Below are 20,526 nucleotides of genomic sequence, written 5' to 3'. Positions count from 1 at the left end.
TAAAATACGACTGTACTGCGAGAGATTGTTAGTTACCTGTGAGAGTGGACGGAGTGACTGTGAGGGGGTCAAGAATACCTGTACGACGACAAAGAGGCCAGTATCAACAGCTGACTGCAATTGAATGATGCTGTGTAATGGGACTATGTGAAGGTGAATTCTCCTTCCGTGCTACTGCAAAACGACTTGGCAGGAACGTCTCCACTGTGCATCCATGCTAGCAGCAGTGGTCACTAGAAGGTACGCTTGCAAGAAGACCGGTGGACGTCCCCGTGGCACCACTGAGAGGGAGGATCGCCGTATTTGGCGCATGGCTGTGGCACAGCGGACTGCATCTGCAGCAGCAATTCTAGCGGCAGTTAGCACCGCAGTGACACAACGAACTGTTCAAAATCAGTTACTTGAAGGACAGCTCCAAAGCAGATGCCCTGAAGCGTGCATTCCACATACCCCAACCACCGTAGTCTGCGACTTCAGTGGTATCAAGCGAGAGCTCACTGGAGGATGGAGTGGTAGTTCGTTGTGTTTTCCGATGAAAGCTGGTTCTGCCTTGGTGCCAGTGATGGCTGTGTGTTGGTTATAAGGAGGCCAGGTTAGTGCCTTCATTTAACCTGTCGGCGTCGACATACTTGACCTACACCGGGAGTTCTGGTCTGAATAGCAATTTCCTATTTCACCATTTCAGGTCTAATTTCATCTACTCCTGCTGCTTTATGACAATGGAGTCCATTTTCCATCCTTTCCACTTCCTCAAGTGTAATTTCACCGACATCACTGTCCTCCTCCTCCTCCCCATAAGCTTGGTTGTTCGCAATGTCACCAGGAAAATTTCCTTTCACATTGAGATGATTTTCAAAATATTCCTTTCACCCCTCCAGTGATTCCCTGGGATCTATTATGAGTTCACCTGATTTACCTAAAACACTATTTATTCTTCTTCCCTCTCTTCCTAAGATTCTTTATTACCATCTAGAAAGGTCTGCCTGCTGGTTGACCTAGGCTTTCCAGGTTGTTACGAAAATCTTCCCACGACTTCTTCTTGGATTCAACAACTATTTGTTTCGCTCTGTTTCTTTCCTCTGTATACAATTCTGTGTCTGAATCAGTCCTTGTTTGGAGCCATTTCTGGCACGCCTTCTTTTTATGTTTACAAGCTGCTCTCAATTTATCATTCCACCAAGATGTTTGCTTTTTGTCATTTTACACACAATTGTTCCTAGGCATTCCCTTGCTGTTTTTAGTACCGCATCCCTGTATGCCACCCATTCTCTTTCTGTATCCTGAAGCTGCTTACTGTCCATTGTTTGGAACCTTTCACTAATCATATCCATATACCTCTGTCTAATTTCCTCATCCTCGAGATTTTCTACTCGTATTCATCTGCAAGCAGATTTAACTTTGTCTAGGCCTAGAGATACTTAGTTCACTACAAATCACATAGTGGTCATCAACAAATCCCTGGAATACCTGCACATTCCTAACAAGTTTCCTGAATTCAAAGTTGGTAATGATATTGTCTATTGGGCTTGAAGAATGTATTCTCAACTGAAAAACCCATACCAGCACAGAAGTCCAGCAAACGCTTCCCATTCCTATTAGTTTCCATATCTTCCTCACAGTTACATATCACCCTTTCGTATCCTTGAGTTCAATTTCCAAATCTTGCATTGAAATCACCCATTAGCGATTGCTGTTGACCCTGACCATGATATCACTCAATGCTTCATAAAACTTGTGAATTTCATCCTCATCTGCACCCTCACATGGTGAATACACTGAGACAATTCTCGTCCTAATTCCTCCAACTGCCAAATCTACCCACACCATTCACTCATTTATGTGCTGAACACAAACTATGCTCCAATCAATAGTATTCCAGGTGAACATCCTACCTTTCCCTTTTTAACACCCATCAAGAACACTTTATTATCTCCTATCTATTCCTCGTTATCTCCCATTACCCAAATATCTTTAACTCCTAACACATCCAGATGCATCCTCTTTGCTGAATCAGCGAGCTCTGCTTTCTTTCTTTCTTTCTTTCTTTCTTTCTGGCTTTCATAAGCCCTATTAATAATGACAGCTTCCCATCGAATTCCATTTCATTTGCCCAAGTTGTTTCCAAAGAGTCCCTCGCCTGTTAAATGGATGTGGGACTCCATTAATCCCACAGCTCCGAGGCTTGCTTAAAATGTTCTGAGCATGCTCAGTGAAAATTCTGTGAAGCAGGATGCTATCCTCACTTACACATAGTCCATGTGAGGATATCTCCTCTAACAGGTTTAGGGACTACCAGTGAATTGCACAGTCCTAGCCACCTGAGCACAAAGAGGGCCATGACTCAGAATATGTCCGACGTGCCCACTCCCATTCCATGGTAACTGGTATCCCGACTCTCAGGACAACTTACTAGGCCAGTCAGCCGTTGCCCATGGTTCATGAACTAGGGCATGACTACAGTAACCCACACCATGAATCAAGTGGCAAAGTGGCAAAAATACTGCTAAGGATATTAAGATAAGAAGAAGAAAGATAGAAGGAGGGTTGCACAGGAGGTACAGTATAGCTTTAGAAGTGGAAGATCTACAGTGGACTCAATCTTCGGCATTAGGCAATTAATGGAAAAGAATTGGGGAAAATGGAAATGATCTGGTCATGACATTCATAGATCTAACAAAGGCATACAATAGTGTTCCCATGGAGAAGGTTTGGGAAACCATGGTCAAAAAGAAGCTGGGTACACAAACTGTGGAAATGGTGCATCAGCTGCGTACAGACTCCAGTTGGAAAGATGGAATGGTTTAGAAATGAAACTGGACTAAGACAGGGGGGAGTGCTGTCACCTGTTTTGTGTCTAATGGTTATGGATGGAATTGTAAAGGAGACTAAGGAAGCATACGGGAATAAGGAGACAAAATTTTTACTATTTGTAGATGATACTGTGTTCGGGGAAATGAACAGCAAAGAAGTACAAGAACAACATGATGAACTGCACGAGAAAATTGAAAAGTATGGTATGAAAATCAGCGCAGAGGAAAGCAAGACCATGGTGATATCAAGAGGAGAAAGACAAGGGAAAGTCATTGTGAAAATTGGTGAACAAAGCCTTGAAACTGTGGCCAGTTTCAAATAGCTAGGTAGGGAATTAATGCAGAATACAAGGCAGAGATGGAGATTAGCAAGAGGGTGCAATAGGACAATGCATTTTACCAGAGTGTAGGAAAGCTTGTCCGGAGCAAGGAAGTATCAAGGAAGTGTAAAGAGATAATGTACAAAATGTATTGTGCACCCATACCGACTTGCAGCTGAGACCTGGACAATGACGAGTAGGGAGGAGAGTAGATTTCAAGCCAGCAAAATTAAATACCTAAGAAGTATGTTAGGAAAGACAGGGTAGGAAACAAAGATGTTAAAAAGTAGGTCGGAACAGAAAACCTCAAAGAGAGAATTGATAGGAATAAACTAAGATGGTTTGGACATGTGAAGGAGGAGAAAAGTATACCAAAACTGAGGATGGAGATAATGTTTCCGGGAAAGGGAGAGTTAGAAGAAGGTGGATCAATTCAATAAAGAGGAGTACAAGAATAAGAAACCTGGACTGGGACAAAATTATGGAAGAGGAATGGTGAAAGGAGTGCCATACATGCCCCGATCTGGCAGGAGCTGGGTAAGGGGAAAGGATGGTGATGATACATTATTCCCTTCTTACAACTGACACCTCCAAAATTAGTATTTGCATTATGTATGTTGAGTCCTCAGCCCAAGGCTGACTGGAACCTCAACAGCTACACAATCAGCTGACAATTAGCCTAAGTGTCACTGAAGATGCATACTGGAGAAATGAGGAGTGAGGTATTTGCATTATCCCCAGGAAGTGTGTCGTAGGTACGACATCGTAACTGACGTAAAACCTTCAATTATTGTGTTTAATATATTTTAATTAGAGTTTATTTAAGGCTAAATTATCTTTCATTAGTGTTAAACATGACTAACATATGGTTCCTCTGTAAATATGTAGTATAAAATTGTATAACCTCAAATACGTATTGTATAACCTAAAAATCTATAGAGTCGAAAGCGGTAGAAAATTCCATAATGTTCGTATATTAGACTTATTGTACTATATTTGGTATAGGTGAAAAGCTTTTATTATCCAGATACATGTAGAGACATTACGAATGTTGTAGATATTTCCATGTACATTTTTAAATATCGAAAGAACATTCGAGTACCCATTCGACTAGCTGGTCGATCGATGTTTCAAGTGTGTTTCATTAGAGTGTTGTAAGAACTCTTCCAGAAGTCGATCATTCTAGATGGTTGGTTGAGTAGTATAAATATCGAGCTGTCAGTCAGCGAAGGCAGTTCTCAGTTCTAAGTTCGCAGATCTTGGTTCTTGGGACTCAGGCAAGTGATGGACTGGGAGTGACTGTTGGGCTCCGAGGTGGAGTCAGTCAGATCATTGGACTCGAGTGAGTGAGTGAGTGAGGCGGTGAATTCAAGAGAGAGTATGTTATAGTGCGCGCGTCAGTGTTGTTGATATCTGTACTTGTCAGAATCGACTTCAGGGTACTCCGCTATTGAGTGTGTATATAGTGTCATTTGCTGCTGTGTATAATTGTGTGTTGTGACGTACAGTGTAAATAAAGTCATTTATACAAGGAAGTGAACGTGTTCTCGTGTGATATTTATTTACGTCAAATAAAATCGCAACGTAGAACAATAGTGCCACACACTTATGAGCAATGCCCAAATTCTGTAAAGTTTCTGTGAAATACCCAGGTATCGTTTCTGATGTTTCATTGATTTCGGAGAACTGCAGCTATTCGTCATGATGGTCAGTTTAGCAACATCATTTGTAACGTCGGTGGTGGACAGACAGCTCATGCAGGGCTGAGGTAAACAAGACAAGAACATCCACTTCTGCTACTGACTGCTTTCAAATTGTGACACTGTGCTCATGTTGGAGTGAATCAGAGTGATGTCTCCAGAGTTTGGGAAAAGTTCAGGGAGACACAGACGGTTGCTGATCAACAACAGACCCAATGTCCATGCAAAAAAACTTGGGGCGGGAATCAGTATTTGCTGCTTTCAGCACGTCATGGGCCCAATGCTACTGCCACTATGTTCCACCAGGATATTCGGAATGCCACTAGAGTGAATGTGTTAGATCAAACAGTGCAAAACTGGCTGCATGACACAGGACCGATATCAAGAAGGCTTATGCTAAACACTCTTCTTAAATCACATGACAGGGTAACACATGTGAGGTGAGCAACAATTCATAGTCCATGGCATCAGGAATGGTGGAAGTGTACACTCTTTTCTGATGAATTTACCGGACACTTCCACCCATACAACAAGGGTATTAGAGTCTGGAGATGATCTGGTAAGAGATGGAATGAGCCCTTCATCAGCAGTAAGGAGGCTCCGTCATGTTTTGAGGTGGGATCATGTTCAGTCGTGGCTGGTCTCGTATAAAGAGACAACATCCTCCCACCATCCAAGATAGGGAAAACGAGTTGGATTCCTTGGTGTTGAGCGTGCCTCAAGGTCCGAGGTGGCTATACACGGTACTGATCTGCTACACAATGAAAGATCATTTTGTGCTCAAAATCTCACATTACCAGCTTTGTGTTCTAATACATTTCTGTTGCTTTTGCATAGCTGACTGCATGTTGTTTATCTTTGTATATACCTTCATAATATATAATGTATGTATACACACACAGCAAAATCAAAAGTGCACTAAAGAAAATATGCAAAAGCTTCTTAGCAATATGGCTTGAGTTGCACTTGTTTGTTTCTTTCCACTACCAGAGTTTGTAAATACAGAGTACAGGAAAGTCCTGAAACAGGCACTGTAGAATGATTTTGGAGAAAGTATAAAAATAAGGCAAGCTCACAGCTTTATGTTAGGAAATCTCAACAACTCAACTCAATAGTAACCAATGAACTTAATAATGCCATTCACAGACATTCTGAAAGAGATGTTTTCATACTGTCTGGCTCCTTGGCTGAATGGTCACAGTGTTCCTGGTTTGATTTCTGTTGTTTTGGGGATTTTAACTGTGTTTGGATAATTCTACTGACTTGGGGACTGGGAGTTTGCATTTGTCTCAGTACATACCTCACTATCAACCACCACAGAAATACACGATACTGAATATATACCTACACATACGGTTGGACCATATTTGATCTAATTATTCCATATTGACTGTTACAAATAGTTTCCTTTCTTTCTTTTTTCTTTTTGATCCGCCTTGTCATTACTCACAAGTATAATCTCAAATTTATAATTTACACAATTTCATGAGTACATGTTTTGAGAACATTACCATTCTCTTCATTGGCCCACAACTATAAAAACTCTCTGAGCATGTCAAGACCTAATAAATTATAAAATCATTACATCTACTTAAAATAATCTAAAAGCTATGATTGAAAGTCTTGAGCTTCATGTTTTACTTGACCTTGAAAGTTTGTCTTAATAATATTGCTCTATGTTGAATAGCTAAAATTATGAGAATTATTTTTGAAAAACATAGGTAAGTCTGTTTATATATATAAAATGATATGTTGAAATTTCAGGATCTTATAGTTTTCTTTCATTTGCAACTGAAAATCCATACGTCTCTTGATGATATCTTTGGTGCATCAAAGTCCTTGTTGATTGCAGCAATCCAATAATGACATCGTTTACATCGTAGAGACAAACCGTGTCCATTAACGTTCTAATTCTAAAAGATTTTGCCTGCCAGGTTGTGTGTATTTCGTCAGTATATTCAAGTGAAGCAGCTGTTACGAGTCATGTGATGGACTTACTGCATCGGCTGAAGGCAACACACTCAGATTCTGAAATTTCCACATCATTTCATATATAAACAGACTTGCCTGTGTTTTTAAAAATAACTGTCATTTATTACACATAGAAAAATACCATTAAGGCAACCTTTCAAGGTCAAGCAAAACGTGAAACTCAAGAGTTTCAACCATAGCTTTTAGATTATTTTAAGTAGATGTAATGATTCTATAGTTTAATATGTCTAGACATACTAAGAGAGTTTTCATAGTTGTGGGCCGATGAAGAGAATGGTAATGTTCTTCAAACACGTACTCATGAAATTATATTATTATAAATTCAAGATTATACTTGTGAGTACTGACAAGGAGGATCCAAAAAAGGAATCTATTTACACACAGGGTTGGCATCAGGAAGGGCACCTGGCCCTAAAACAGGGTCATATTCTTGTATGTGACACGATTCCCTAACCATAACCCCACAGGGTAGAGGAAAAGCGGTGTAAGAAGATGAAAACATATTCCTGATATCCAGGTTTATCCCATGGTTTCAGAAGCTCCTTACTCATCACATTTCTTTACGTTTTGTATTCTCCTTTCCTGGATAAATTTGGAATAGATTTTGAGGAAATATCACTAATACTTGTTAATTAAGAGTTTGTACTTTAACCGTAACTGGTTTTGACTAGATGATTAAGAAAGACAGTATGCACAACACTAAACAAATAGACTGTAATAACAAACAGTCATGACTGCATTCTCATTTGCAGTGTATTAAATCTATTAAAGTGATCTGTAATCATAACAAAACAAAATGTAACTTCTCCAGTTATTTTGTTTTGTCTACTTTCATATTAAAGGAAAGATACAAAAAAAAACCCCCACTGCACATGATCCCCAAAGGGCCATGGCCTACCAAGCGATCGCTGCTCAGTCCGAAAGCCTGCAGATTACAAGGTGTTGCGTGGTCGGCACGACAAACCCTCTCGGTCATTATTCTTGGCTTTTTAGACTGGGGCTGCTATCTCACCATCAGATAGCTTCTCAACTGTAACCACATAGGCTGATTGGACCTCAAACAAGCCCTCAGATACCGGTAAAAATCTCTTACCTGGCTAGGAATCAAAACCGGGGCTACCGGGTAAGAGGCAGGCATGAGACCCCTACACCGCGGAGCCGCCTAAAGATACGTAACTAGTGTTTGTAAATGTTCATCAAGTGTACACAAGATGTCTTTGCTGAGATGCAATGAATGTTTCCTTACTTCATGAGTGATAAAAATGGCTTGCTAACCACGAAACAACTCCTCATGAGCTCACTATTAATATAGTGAATACTTTTTGTGCTAAAAGGGTCAATTTTCTGGCAACTGATCAATAAATTCTTATAATTTCTAATTTGAAATAAAAGATTTGGTTTTCTCTCAGTATCTACTTCCACAAAGAAAGCAAGCTGGTTTGTTGTTTCGTACTGTGACTGTAAGTAACGCGACTTGTATTATCACAAGGAATACAAACATATGGACATGAACTTTCATTTCAAACATTTTACTTGCAATGACACAGATTGGTGAGAATCTAGCAATGATGCCACTTGGGACTATCATAGACTCTACTTCAACAAACAATATTAAAACTACCTTTGTTCAGGAGCAATTAATGTGTCTTTACTTCAAGATAGAAATGGCTTGCTAACCCTGTCTATCAAGTTCCTATAGACATTTCCTCTTAAGCTCACTAGTAATATTCTCCACAAATTCTCTAAAAAATATATCACATAAATCATTCAGTATATTTTAGTAGTTGCAATCATGCACTTATCAAAAATTAGGCTAAGGAAGAATAATTATACAAATAATTTTCCTGAAATCAAAATAATTACAGGCTGTACTATAGTTATTTGAATTTATTTTCCTTCTTAAATTGAACAACACACAATCCCAGGATTATAAATGCAAGAAAGAAGCAAATTTGTTTCTTCCAACAATAAAACAAAGCAGACTAATAATAATAATAATAATAATAATAATAATAATAATAATAATAATAATAAACACTGGAATATTAAGAATTAATACAAATGTAATTGTAAAATTAATCAAGCAAGAAAACTAAGTGAGCTTAAATTGGTAAAAGAAGAGAATTCCATACTAAAGGATCATTAGATGATGGTGATGATGATGATTATATTGGTTTTACTTTTATGGTTTGCAGAGATATCAAAGAGCCAGGATTTTGTCCCCCAGGAGTTCTTACACATGCTGGTAAACCTACTGATAACAGGCTGATGTATTTGAGCACCTTCAAATGCCATCAGGCTAAGCCAGGATTGCCTGAGCTATTCAGCTGGCATGTGATGAAAAAATTTACTGTGGGCTTACTGATAGCTGATCTCATATTAGTGCTGCAATGTATGTCAATATGCTGGAGGAGATATATATATATACTAAGTCACGTAAATAAAGAAACTGTTCATAATTACCAGAGGAAGTTTGGATCTCCCATCACCCAGAGGAGAAGCATCTGTATGTGATGTAACACTCAGAAGATGATCACGAGTTGCAGCAGACTGGATTCTCCACCTAGTGGAACATGACAATACAATCTTTATTACACTAAGATTGGGAAATGTTTGTTTATAATCACATATCTTCATATGGACACGTATCATGAGATGATTAGATTAAAAATGCCCTCTGAAATGAGATGAAAGATATAACTAACGGATACTGGAGTATAACATTCTATACATGATAACCAGTAAGTTAAAGTCAGCACCATAGCTTAAATTTTCAAAACAAAGTCATGTTAATAAGTAAAGGAAATACAAAGTAACAGATGAACAGATGGCATGTGATCTAGAGACATAGTTTATAATAAGACTTGATAAGCATTTCTGCTTTCATTCTGTAGGATATAGCACATAAATCAGACTGAAAAACATATGTCCTCATAAAAATGCATCATGAGTTCTGCAGGTTATATTTTGAATATCCTGAACCAGACGGTATTGTCTTCCATCTAATGAGACTTAGTGGTGACAAAGCTAACGAGTCTATTGCTATTCTATTGCCCATATACACAAGCACCAACACAATATGTTACTAAACCTATGGAAGCTACGTAGTGTGCATTCCTAATGACCTTTATTTGTATTCACTGTTTCAGTCAGAATAAGCTGCAACATACTCTCATGCCCTTACACCATGCTGTACCTTTGGCCACTTCCTTCCCTAACCCAGCAATGCTGAAAATCTTCTTAATTTAACCATTGTTGTATTAACACATAATTAGGTAGTGGAACACATCCACATGATATATTGTTTTACCAGATGAAAATACTGGCTAATATTGCATGTTATTTCCCCAGAATAGTCAGACAACAAATAGAAATAAACATGACAGAGATTTCAGTTACAAGCTTTCCTAATCTTGGATGCTACTGTTAACAAAATTCAAAATTATTATGATTTCTCATATTAGGTTTTTTTTAATTATGCAAGGGTTCTTAACGAACATTTAATGGTCTGCCTATTATACCGGTAATGGCCTGACATCCCATACTAGAATACTGCCTGGAGATTTCCACATCATTAGAACTTCAGTATTATTCTTGGCAGTGATAATACCACATCACAAGCACAGAGGAAATGTCCAACACTGAAGGTACTGTTAACAAGTTAACGAATCTCTATACTGGTGTTACAAAAATTTCTTCCCCATCTTGATTAGCGTGGTGGGATTTGAGCTACAGGTACATACAAAATGTAATTTAAAAAATAGGCAAACTTCACGTATGGATTTTTCATCTGTCCAGAAGGTAATAAGATTATATCAACATGAGTCCGTAAATGCTTCATTTCCACATTAGTAAGGCTTGTAAGCAGGATCATGTACTTGTAAGCAGGATCATGTACCCCAGAACCTTTGTTTGATGAAAAAAAAAGTGCAAGACATGCGTTACATGTTTCTGGTATGTGTAATACTGTTTGTAGGGTAAATGATGTAGGCATTATTATCTTAACACTTGCAGATGTATTCCAGTCCTGTAAGCACACATACTCTCATGTTCTTGTAACCCATAATATGGCAACCATGTATATCCAGGCCCATAGTGATTACAACATTTTTGTCTTCTTTACATATGGGGAATCCATCCCTGAAGTTTTGCCCACTCTTTTTTTGTTATAACTGGTGCATTAGAAGAGAAGCTTTATTCTTCTCTAGCATCAATAACTCTAGACCTCACACCGTCTATGTTCAAAACTTTCCCATTCTCACAATAAAATTGAATGCGAGCACAATTGTAGTCATCAGAAAAACTGTGATCCAGCTCGCTGGTCACGTGCATAATCCATTACTCCTGCATTCCATACATCAAAATGGAGTACACAATACCAGTTTACTTGTTTTTATACTCCTACATGCATTTTTTTCCTACTCAGCTCTTATGACAACGAGGGGATAAGACAGGTTTACGACAAGGAAGGAAGCAACAATGACCTTAATTAAAGTACAGCCCAGAATTTGTCTGGTGTGAAAATGGGGAACTACAGAAAACAACTTCAGGCCTGCAAACAGTGGAGTTTGAATCCATCTTCTCCCAAATGCAAGCTCACGGCAATAAGGCCTGAACTGCACAGCCAACTTGATTGGTATAAGCAGCTTTATGAGGTTATGGATGTCATTCCTGAAAAGTTGCATTCTGGTTTTTCATTGTACTCTGTGTCCTCCTTAACATCTCTTTAACTGATAATGGTCTTAAATGTTGCTAAAGAATCTTGCCCATGAACACATTATTTAACATGCTGTAAAACTACTGATTTGTATTTAATCCTTAATATGCCAGGGTTAGACTTGACGCAAGTGCAATAACAGGTACAACTTGAAAACAATATTCTCTCGCGCATAGGTAATTAATGCAGATATCAAGCTTGAATAATAATAATAATAATAATAATAATAATAATAATAATAATAATAATAATAATAATAATAATGGCCTTAAATGTTGCTAAAGAATCTTGTCCATGAACACGTTATTTAACATGCTGTAAAACTACTGATTTGATTATTATTATTATTATTATTATTATTATTATTATTATTATTATGGTTATTATCATTATTATTACTTGTATGTATAGCTATGAAGTGTTACATCCATTTGGTATTATTGTTATTACACCATGTGTACATGCGATATGGTCGCGTTGTTTTGAGGTTATGTCATGAAACAGGCACTGTACATAGACATTTATATCAGTTCAGTTAATGTAAATACCTGTAAATTAATATTATAATTTATTCTTACCCATATATATAAATTGTAATACATACTTGTGAAACAGACTGTAACTTCCAGAATGGTATAGACGCTAGAACAATTGAGAACACTCCGTACATTATAAACTGTGTATTACGCACTCTCGAATTTTCACGAAGATATATTTTGCAATGTAACTTTCTAGAAGTCTGGCCAGGCACATATATAAGGAGATAAACTGACAGTTACAGTTTGTTACTGAGAGTTACTGTTAAGTTAGTTGTTGTTCAGTGGAGTTATGGTGTAGAAAGTATATATCCTGGGCTGACATGCAATATTTGCAGTCTCAATATTGAAATACACAGTAATCTGTTTTCAACTGTGTTTCAAAGTTGTAACCTCCATATTGAAGTGTTGGCAGTAGTTTTTAATAACGGCAGCTTTGCTGATATTCTCGAAGTGAAGTGTTTTGATACTGTGATTAAGGTTAAGTGTGTGTTAATTTGTGAATATATGTGAATGAAATTAATTGAACCAACTGACAGCATCTCGTGTGCGTCTGTGGATACGTTAACTGGCGACCGTGACGAGGACGTAAAAATTTACGAGTGAATACGAGTGTAGTAGTTCAAAATGCAAGTCATATTTGAGAATATGTCACTCAAAAAGCTCAAAGATGAACTTATCAAGAGGAATCTCCCGACGAACGGGAAGAAGAAATCGCTACAGGCGCGACTATGGGAAGATCTCGTGGAGAAGGGAGAAGATCCAGGAAAGTTTTGCATCAAAGTCAACGAAGATGCCGACAAAACATCGGAGGATGAAGTAAATATAACCAAATTGTGCTCTAACTTAATGACCATGATGCAGCCACTAAATGACAAACTTTCAGGCAGAATTTCAGAAGAAATTTCTCAAGCTAACTCAGTTTTAACTGGACAAATATCATAAGTGAATACACAGGTTTACAAAATTGAACAGAGCCTAGAATTGAAAATTTCAACCGTAAATGACAAAATTTCAACCGAAAATGACAAAATTTAATCTCAATTTTTTTTTTTTTGCTAGGGGCTTTACGTCGCACCGACACAGATAGGTCTTATGGCGACGATGGGATAGGAAAGGCCTAGGAGTTGGAAGGAAGCGGCCGTGGCCTTAATTAAGGTACAGCCCCAGCATTTGCCTGGTGTGAAAATTGGAAACCACGGAAAACCATTTTCAGGGCTGCCGATAGTGGGATTCGAACCTACTATCTCCCGGATGCAAGCTCACAGCCGCGCGAATCTACGCGCACGGCCAACTCGCCTGGTTAATCACAAATTAGGGAAGTCACCAATCGATTAACGCAGCAGATATCGGACATCAGGTCAAAACTGGAACAGGTTGACCAGATCGATAATAGTGTAAGCCAGCCAGAAGAGGATATCTTGGACCTCAAGGAGGGGTTGGAAATCCAGGTTTCCGGCATAAAACAACAGGTTGAAAGGAGGATTTCTAACATCGAGGGAAACTTTGAAAGCTGTATATCTGCCGTCGAGGGAAATCATGGGAGACGTATTTCAGCTGTTGAAGGAAGAATAGAAAACTGGATTTCGACCATCAAGGGAGATGTGCAGAATACACTGACTGACAGAGCAAATGCAACACCAAGAAGGAGTGGTTCGAAAGGGATGAAAGTTGGGGAAAAAACAGAGACGGCACGGACGAATAATTGATGTTTATTTCAAACCGATATGCAGGTTACACAATGCGCACGGCATCGACTCAGTAGGATGTAGGACCACCGCGAGCGGCGATGCACGCAGAAACACGTCGAGGTACAGAGTCAATAAGAGTGCGGATGGTGTCCTGAGGGATGGTTCTCCATTCTCTGTCAACCATTTGCCACAGTTGGTCGTCCGTACGAGGCTGGGGCAGAGTTTGCAAACGGCGTCCAATGAGATCCCACACGTGTTCGATTGGTGAGAGATCCGGAGAGTACGCTGGCCACGGAAGCATCTGTACACCTCGTAGAGCCTGTTGGGAGTTGCGAGCAGTGTGTGGGCGGGCATTATCCTGCTGAAACAGAGCACTGGGCAGCCCCTGAAGGTACGGGAGTGCCACCGGCCGCAGCACATGCTGCACGTAGCGGTGGGCATTTAACGTGCCTTGAATATGCACTAGAGGTGACGTGGAATCATACGCAATAGCGCCCCAAACCATGATGCCGCGTTGTCTAGCGGTAGGGCGCTCCACAGTTACTGCCGGATTTGACCTTTCTCCACGCCGATGCCACACTCGTCTGCGGTGACTATCACTGACAGAACAGAAGCGTGACTCATTGGAGAACACGACGTTCCGCCATTCCCTCATCCAAGTCGCTCTAGCCCGGCACCATGCCAGGCGTACATGTCTATGCTGTGGAGTCAATGGTAGTCTTCTGAGCGGACGCCGGGAGTGCAGGCCTCCTTCAACCAATCGACGGGAAATTGTTCTGGTCGATATTGGAACAGCCAGGGTGTCTTGCACATGCTGAAGAATGGCGGTTGACGTGGCGTGCGGGGCTGCCACCGCTTGGCGGCGGATGCGCTGATCCTCGCGTGCTGACGTCACTTGGGCTGCGCCTGGACCCCTCGCACGTACCACATGTCCCTGCGCCAACCATCTTCGCCACAGGCGCTGCACCGTGGACACATCCCTATGGGTATCGGCTGCGATTTGACGAAGCGACCAACCTGCCCTTCTCAGCCCGATCACCATACCCCTCGTAAAGTCGTCTGTCTGCTGGAAATGCCTCCGTTGACGGCGGCCTGGCATTCTTAGCTATACACGTGTCCTGTGGCACACGACAACACGTTCTACAATGACTGTCGGCTGAGAAATCACGGTACGAAGTGGGCCATTCGCCAACGCCGTGTCCCATTTATCGTTCGCTACATGCGCAGCACAGCGGCGTATTTCACATCATGAGCATACCTCAGTGACGTCAGTCTACCCTGCAATTGGCATAAAGTTCTGACCACTCCTTCTTGGTGTCGCATTTGCTCTGTCAGTCAGTGTATAATGGAAAGCATCCTTCATGCAGTAGAAAACAGACTGACTCAAACAGGACATACTGCCACACCTCTAACCTCCCTAAACCTAACCGGAAATACAGGACACCTAGGCCCAAAGGTGATTATAGAGAGCCTTCCGGAATTCCACGGGCGACTGGAAGAGAACCCAACTAGCTTTATTGAGGGATCGGTCAACCTATTAGGAAGGACTAATTTACCAGAAGACATCTTTGTGCAACTCATCACACTGCGATTTAAGGGGTAAGCCGCTACTTGGTGAAACAACATGAAGGGATTAAGTCTAAACTGGACGGACTTCAAGATGGAATTCCTCGCTAGGTTTAATTCCAAAGCTCCATGAAAAGGAAGCTACTGACTGAGGCACAACCAACTGGTATGAGAGCTAGCGCCTTCGTCCTGCAGAAGTACCAACTCTTCAAGCGTCTGCACCAGGAAGGAAGCGAAAACGAAATCTTACCAGATATCACAGAGCTACTCCACGATAAGATTTGGCCCCTTGTAAAAGTATCACAACCCAGATCCTCTGATGATCTACGCAGAATCATCGCCCAGCCCGAGGAGGAACATAAGAGCAAAGCTACGGAAAAGCCCAGCGCAGTTAGGAAGTGCTACCAGTGTGTCCCCTGGACAATAGAGTACCCGTACCCATACCTGCTCATCTGCTCTCAAAGAGACTGTTGGCACTTGGTATAGGCCTAGGGGATCTCTTTATACCGGGAGATAATCGGTCCCTTCATTCGTTAGCTGCCTGCACATAAAATATAATTTTTATATGCAGCCGTTGCCCCCTCTCTACCGTGGGGAGGTGAATGTCAGGATTTCACCGTCAAGGACCAAATGGCATTTCCTTGTTTCTCTGGTTTACTAAGAACACAAAATTAAAAACATCTTTCACCTTGAACTCATTTCACATTACTAATATGTATTCTACCATCCCTAAAAAGGAAACCCTCGACATAATTAAGAACAACTTAAGGACACATAAAATCTTAGTAACCATGAAATTGAAGAATTCATGCTACTCCTAGAGTTCACCCTCAACAATAATTATTTCTCTTTCAATGACACAGTGTACCAACAAAGAGATCTCATAATGGGATCCACATCATTAAGGCATCCTTGCTGAAATTTACATGGATAATTTTAAAAAACACAAAATTTTAAATGAAGAAACAGGTATTGTTGTCTGGCTAAGGTTTGCTGATGATATTTTTGCAATTATAGATGAGCAAATCAATAGTAGTGCTAATTTAATAGATCAAATTAACAGTTTAGAACCTTTTATAAAATTCACATTAGAAACTGAGAACAATTTATAAACTAAATTTCCTGGATCTAGCTATTGAAAGAAAAGAAGAAAATGTATCCTTTTCAATCTTTAGAAAACCAACCCAAACCATAAATACCATATGAAAAGATTCACACCATCCTGAAACACATAAAAAGAGTTCCTTTTTAAGCATGTTAAATAGAGCCTTTAATATCCCCACGTCCAAACATGATTTTCAAAAAGAAATCAGTCTCATTTACAAAATAGTGATAAGCAACGGATACACAAAACACTACTTAGATAAATTAATAAATAAAATAAAGAGTAAACCTCAAACGCAGCTAAGAAAAAGAGCACAAAAAGAAAAACTTTGCCACCTTCACCTATAATAATGAAAATATTTACCAGATTACTAACATTAGGAACATGTTAATGCCAAAAAATATAGGAAATACTTGGCTATGAGCCTACATATGACTGAATATACACATATGTACTTAAAAAAAAAAAAAAAAATGAAAATTATGCATGTTCCCTATTATTGATATAGGATGTGCATCTTCTTTATCTGGCCCTCTAATTATTCTTTTTCATTGTTTGGTTAATTGCCCATTGTTGTTCCATCTTCCTTTTGTTTTCCATATTTGGAACAGCATTGTTTAGTGTGATCTTTTGTCATTAATTAGTATTGTGCCTAGGCTTGATCAACAGGACACAGATCCAACGCATTAGTTTTGAGTTATTTATGTGGGGCTTTACTTGAGTGTTTAACTTCCACATTTCTATAATTTGCTTCCTTTATTAATTAAAACTTCATACTTTTAATCTAAAATTGATGTTGTTATTTCTTTGGTGAAATAGGCATTTTATAAGTTCATTCCTTGGTCCTTCGCTCAACCTCTCGGTTTTTGTATTTTCTTCACGACATGCTAGTTCTTGTTTGTCAGATATTATGGAGCGAACGCTGTAGCAACAGGTAAATATCTTCATTTTGGCTAGCTTATCAATACAGCAGTGCTGTGTTGTGGCAGAGCCATGTAAATTTGCAGAGTGTGTATACACTATTTCTTCTATTCGCCATGATAGAGCTATGGTATGTTATTTCAGCTGGCACCCTAAGTTTTTATCAGAGTAAAATTCTGGCACTCTGGCATCTCTTATGAATGACAGTAGTTGAAGGTACATGTTGCTGTTGTTGTCACTATTAATTAATGGGTTACAGCAAGCAAGGAAGCTCAAAAACAGTCCAGGCAGCTACTGTAATGAACAGGTTTATCTTAAGGAAATAGACTAAAAGTTACACATACTCCCCATATCTCTCCAACAATGAAACACAAATATCATTTGGATAAATGAAGGAAAATTCCACCAAGAAATATGGTTCAAGGAACATTAAACTGTATCATACCTTGGTAGGAACAGCAGAGGTGTCAGGCAATAATGAATCAGTCGAGAATGCTGCTTGAAGAGATGGATGATTTCCTCTGTCATTGGAATGTTTGGAGTGGCCACTCGTGTATGCCACATAGCACACAGCTTCTTCTGGTCCTCTGTTAAAAAAAATTCAGTCTGATAAGCAAGAGTTAGTGGTGGTGATCTTTGTTTTAAGAGGAAGTACAACTCAGTACCCATCTCTTGTGATATGTAAGTACAAAGTGAAAATGTATGCAATACAACACATTTCATTACAAGTTTGGGAAATATTTACCACACTCTATTGCATTATATATTCATACACTATGGTAAATCAAGGAAAAAGAACATAAGTAAAAAAACCACACCTTTTCACAAAAAAGCAAATTAACACTTGACCTCTTTGCTGCATGCCAATGTCACACTCAAAAATGCTCATTTTATATATTGATGAACTGGATAAATATATGTACACTGACAGACCAAGAGTCATGGGATAGGGGTCAAATATCGTACATGCCCTCTTCTAACCCAGCAAAGTGCAGCAACACATCATGCCATTGATTTCATCTGTGGAGAGAGAAACTTCTGGATGGTTATCCACACCTCCCTGCTGTTTATAGGTTCAGGATCTCACGTGTGAATGGACCTCTCCATAAATGCTCAATGAGGCTCATATCGGGGAGAAAAAGTGACCACACTTCATCAAAACTCTCCAGAATGCTACTCAAACCAATTCCGGACCCGAATGGTGTATTATTCTGTACGAATATTCAATCGTTTTGAGGGTACATGAAGTCCACAGAGGGCCACAGGTGGTCACCAAGCAGTTCAATATAGCGGTCACCCATCAATGACCTGTTCCAATGAATCGATGATGATGATGATGCTTGTTGTTTTAATGGGCCTAACATCGAAGGTCATCGGCCCCTAATGGAACGAGATGGACGATATGATATATGACAGTTAAAATTTTAAAACGTATCCACTGACTAGGGTTAAAAAAATGGTGATGAAAAATGAGTACGAGATTAAAACAATCAGTGGATCTAATTCGCAATGCCTTATTTTGCAATAAAATAAGAGAAGATACAGGAAACAAAGGAATAAGGCATTACCTGCTATTACAGATATATATACATACTTTACATTAGACGCTAAAATAACACATTAAAATACGCAACACAAACTAAAATAAAGTCAAAAGGATAAAAGTGCAATTGACACAAAGACACGAGCACAAAGGACATCATTACATACGATAAAACAGACCACTATCCCTCATAAAGCGGAAGACGAGGTCTGCTGACTGCCCGTCATCTCGCAAGATAAGGGATATGGTACCCGGAAGGTTAAGACTATGGCAAGGATCGACCAGGTCCATACACTCCGTAAGGACGTGTACCACGGGAAGATGGTCACCGCAGGTACACACTGGAGGGGGTTCTCCTTTCAAAAGAGGCGAGTGAGTCACGATACCATGGCCGATCTGAAGATGACGGTTCCAATGTATCAGCGGACCCAGCCTATTCTACATGAATACACCCCACACCATTATGGAGCTAACAACAGCCTATCTGGTGACTTGTTAATAACTGGGATCCATGGCTTCATGGGGCCTGTGGCACACCAGAATCCTACCATCAGCTTGCAACAACTGGAACTGTGACCCATCGGACATGTCAATTCACCAGTCTTCCAGGGCCCAATTAGCAACATCACTCGTCCAAACAGAAGATGCTGTGCCCAGTGTTGAGGTGTTAACAAGGACACGCTGATGATTCTTCTGCTCCCATACCCCATGAACACTAAAGAATGCAGCGCTAACTTGTTGGTTATGTGCCTGGTACCTCCTGTATTGAAAGTGAATGTGATCTGAGTCAGTGTGACTTATCTGTTATCACAGACAATTCTAACAATACAGGACTGATCACAGTCATTAAGCATCTGTGGTTGGCCACTGTGCTGTTCAGTGAGGGTGGTAATGCCTTCCATGAGGGGTTCCCAATACACAGGTGACACAATCGATCAAGGAATGTTAAATGTCCGCACAACTTCGGCAATGGAATGTCCCATCTGTCTGGCCCCCAATTATTGTGCCCGTTCTAAGGTCGGTAACAGACTTAGTCTTACCATGACCAACACAAACAGTGTTTACTCTCATTCTCGAGATGTCAGATCGCAACCAATACTGGTCTGAACACCCCGAAGACATCATGGTACAGTGGCGCCACCAAATGTTACTTTCATATACTGCTATTCCATGACTTTTGGCATGATAGTGTATACACAGAGTAGTTGAAATTTAATCAGCATCATTTTAGAACATTCTTTGTTGCATTCTACATTGATTTAACCCAACATACTTGACAAAAATTCCAACAGTTTACGATATACAGAAGTCTGATTTTGGGAAATTTAGATGATTTCTGTGATAAGAAATGTTAGAACAGGGCAATAATAATCATAAAATACATCTGCATTTTATTATGAAATCAACAATGCAGAGAAAAAGAATAAAACAATGTACAGTGAAGAGTGTAATCTTCATTTCACTTTATCATTCACTTATGGAGAAGGTGCCTATGATGAAAAACATTATCTCTGTGGAAAAAACCACAGTACCTTTTTGTACTGTGTCTATTGGAGCAACTATGTCAGAGTTCTCACGGACATCTCCCCTGTACTTCAGTCACACTGATCTACTGAAGCAGTACA

The 20,526-nt window shown here is 39.7% G+C and overlaps 1 protein-coding gene across 1 annotated transcript in view; it reads right to left on the bottom strand.

Annotated features, from left to right (window-relative positions):
• LOC136863623 (KICSTOR complex protein SZT2) overlaps positions 1-20,526 on the bottom strand; it is an 874,751-nt gene that overhangs the window by 120,912 nt on the left and 733,313 nt on the right. Inside the window, 2 exon segments of the mRNA XM_068226020.1 lie at positions 9,286-9,385; positions 17,804-17,945. Coding sequence (XP_068082121.1) covers positions 9,286-9,385; positions 17,804-17,945 — 242 coding nt within the window.

This window comes from Anabrus simplex, chromosome 2 (assembly GCF_040414725.1).
Source record: "Anabrus simplex isolate iqAnaSimp1 chromosome 2, ASM4041472v1, whole genome shotgun sequence".
NCBI classification, from domain to species: domain Eukaryota; kingdom Metazoa; phylum Arthropoda; class Insecta; order Orthoptera; family Tettigoniidae; genus Anabrus; species Anabrus simplex.
This window is presented reverse-complemented; position numbering and strand designations above follow the sequence as displayed.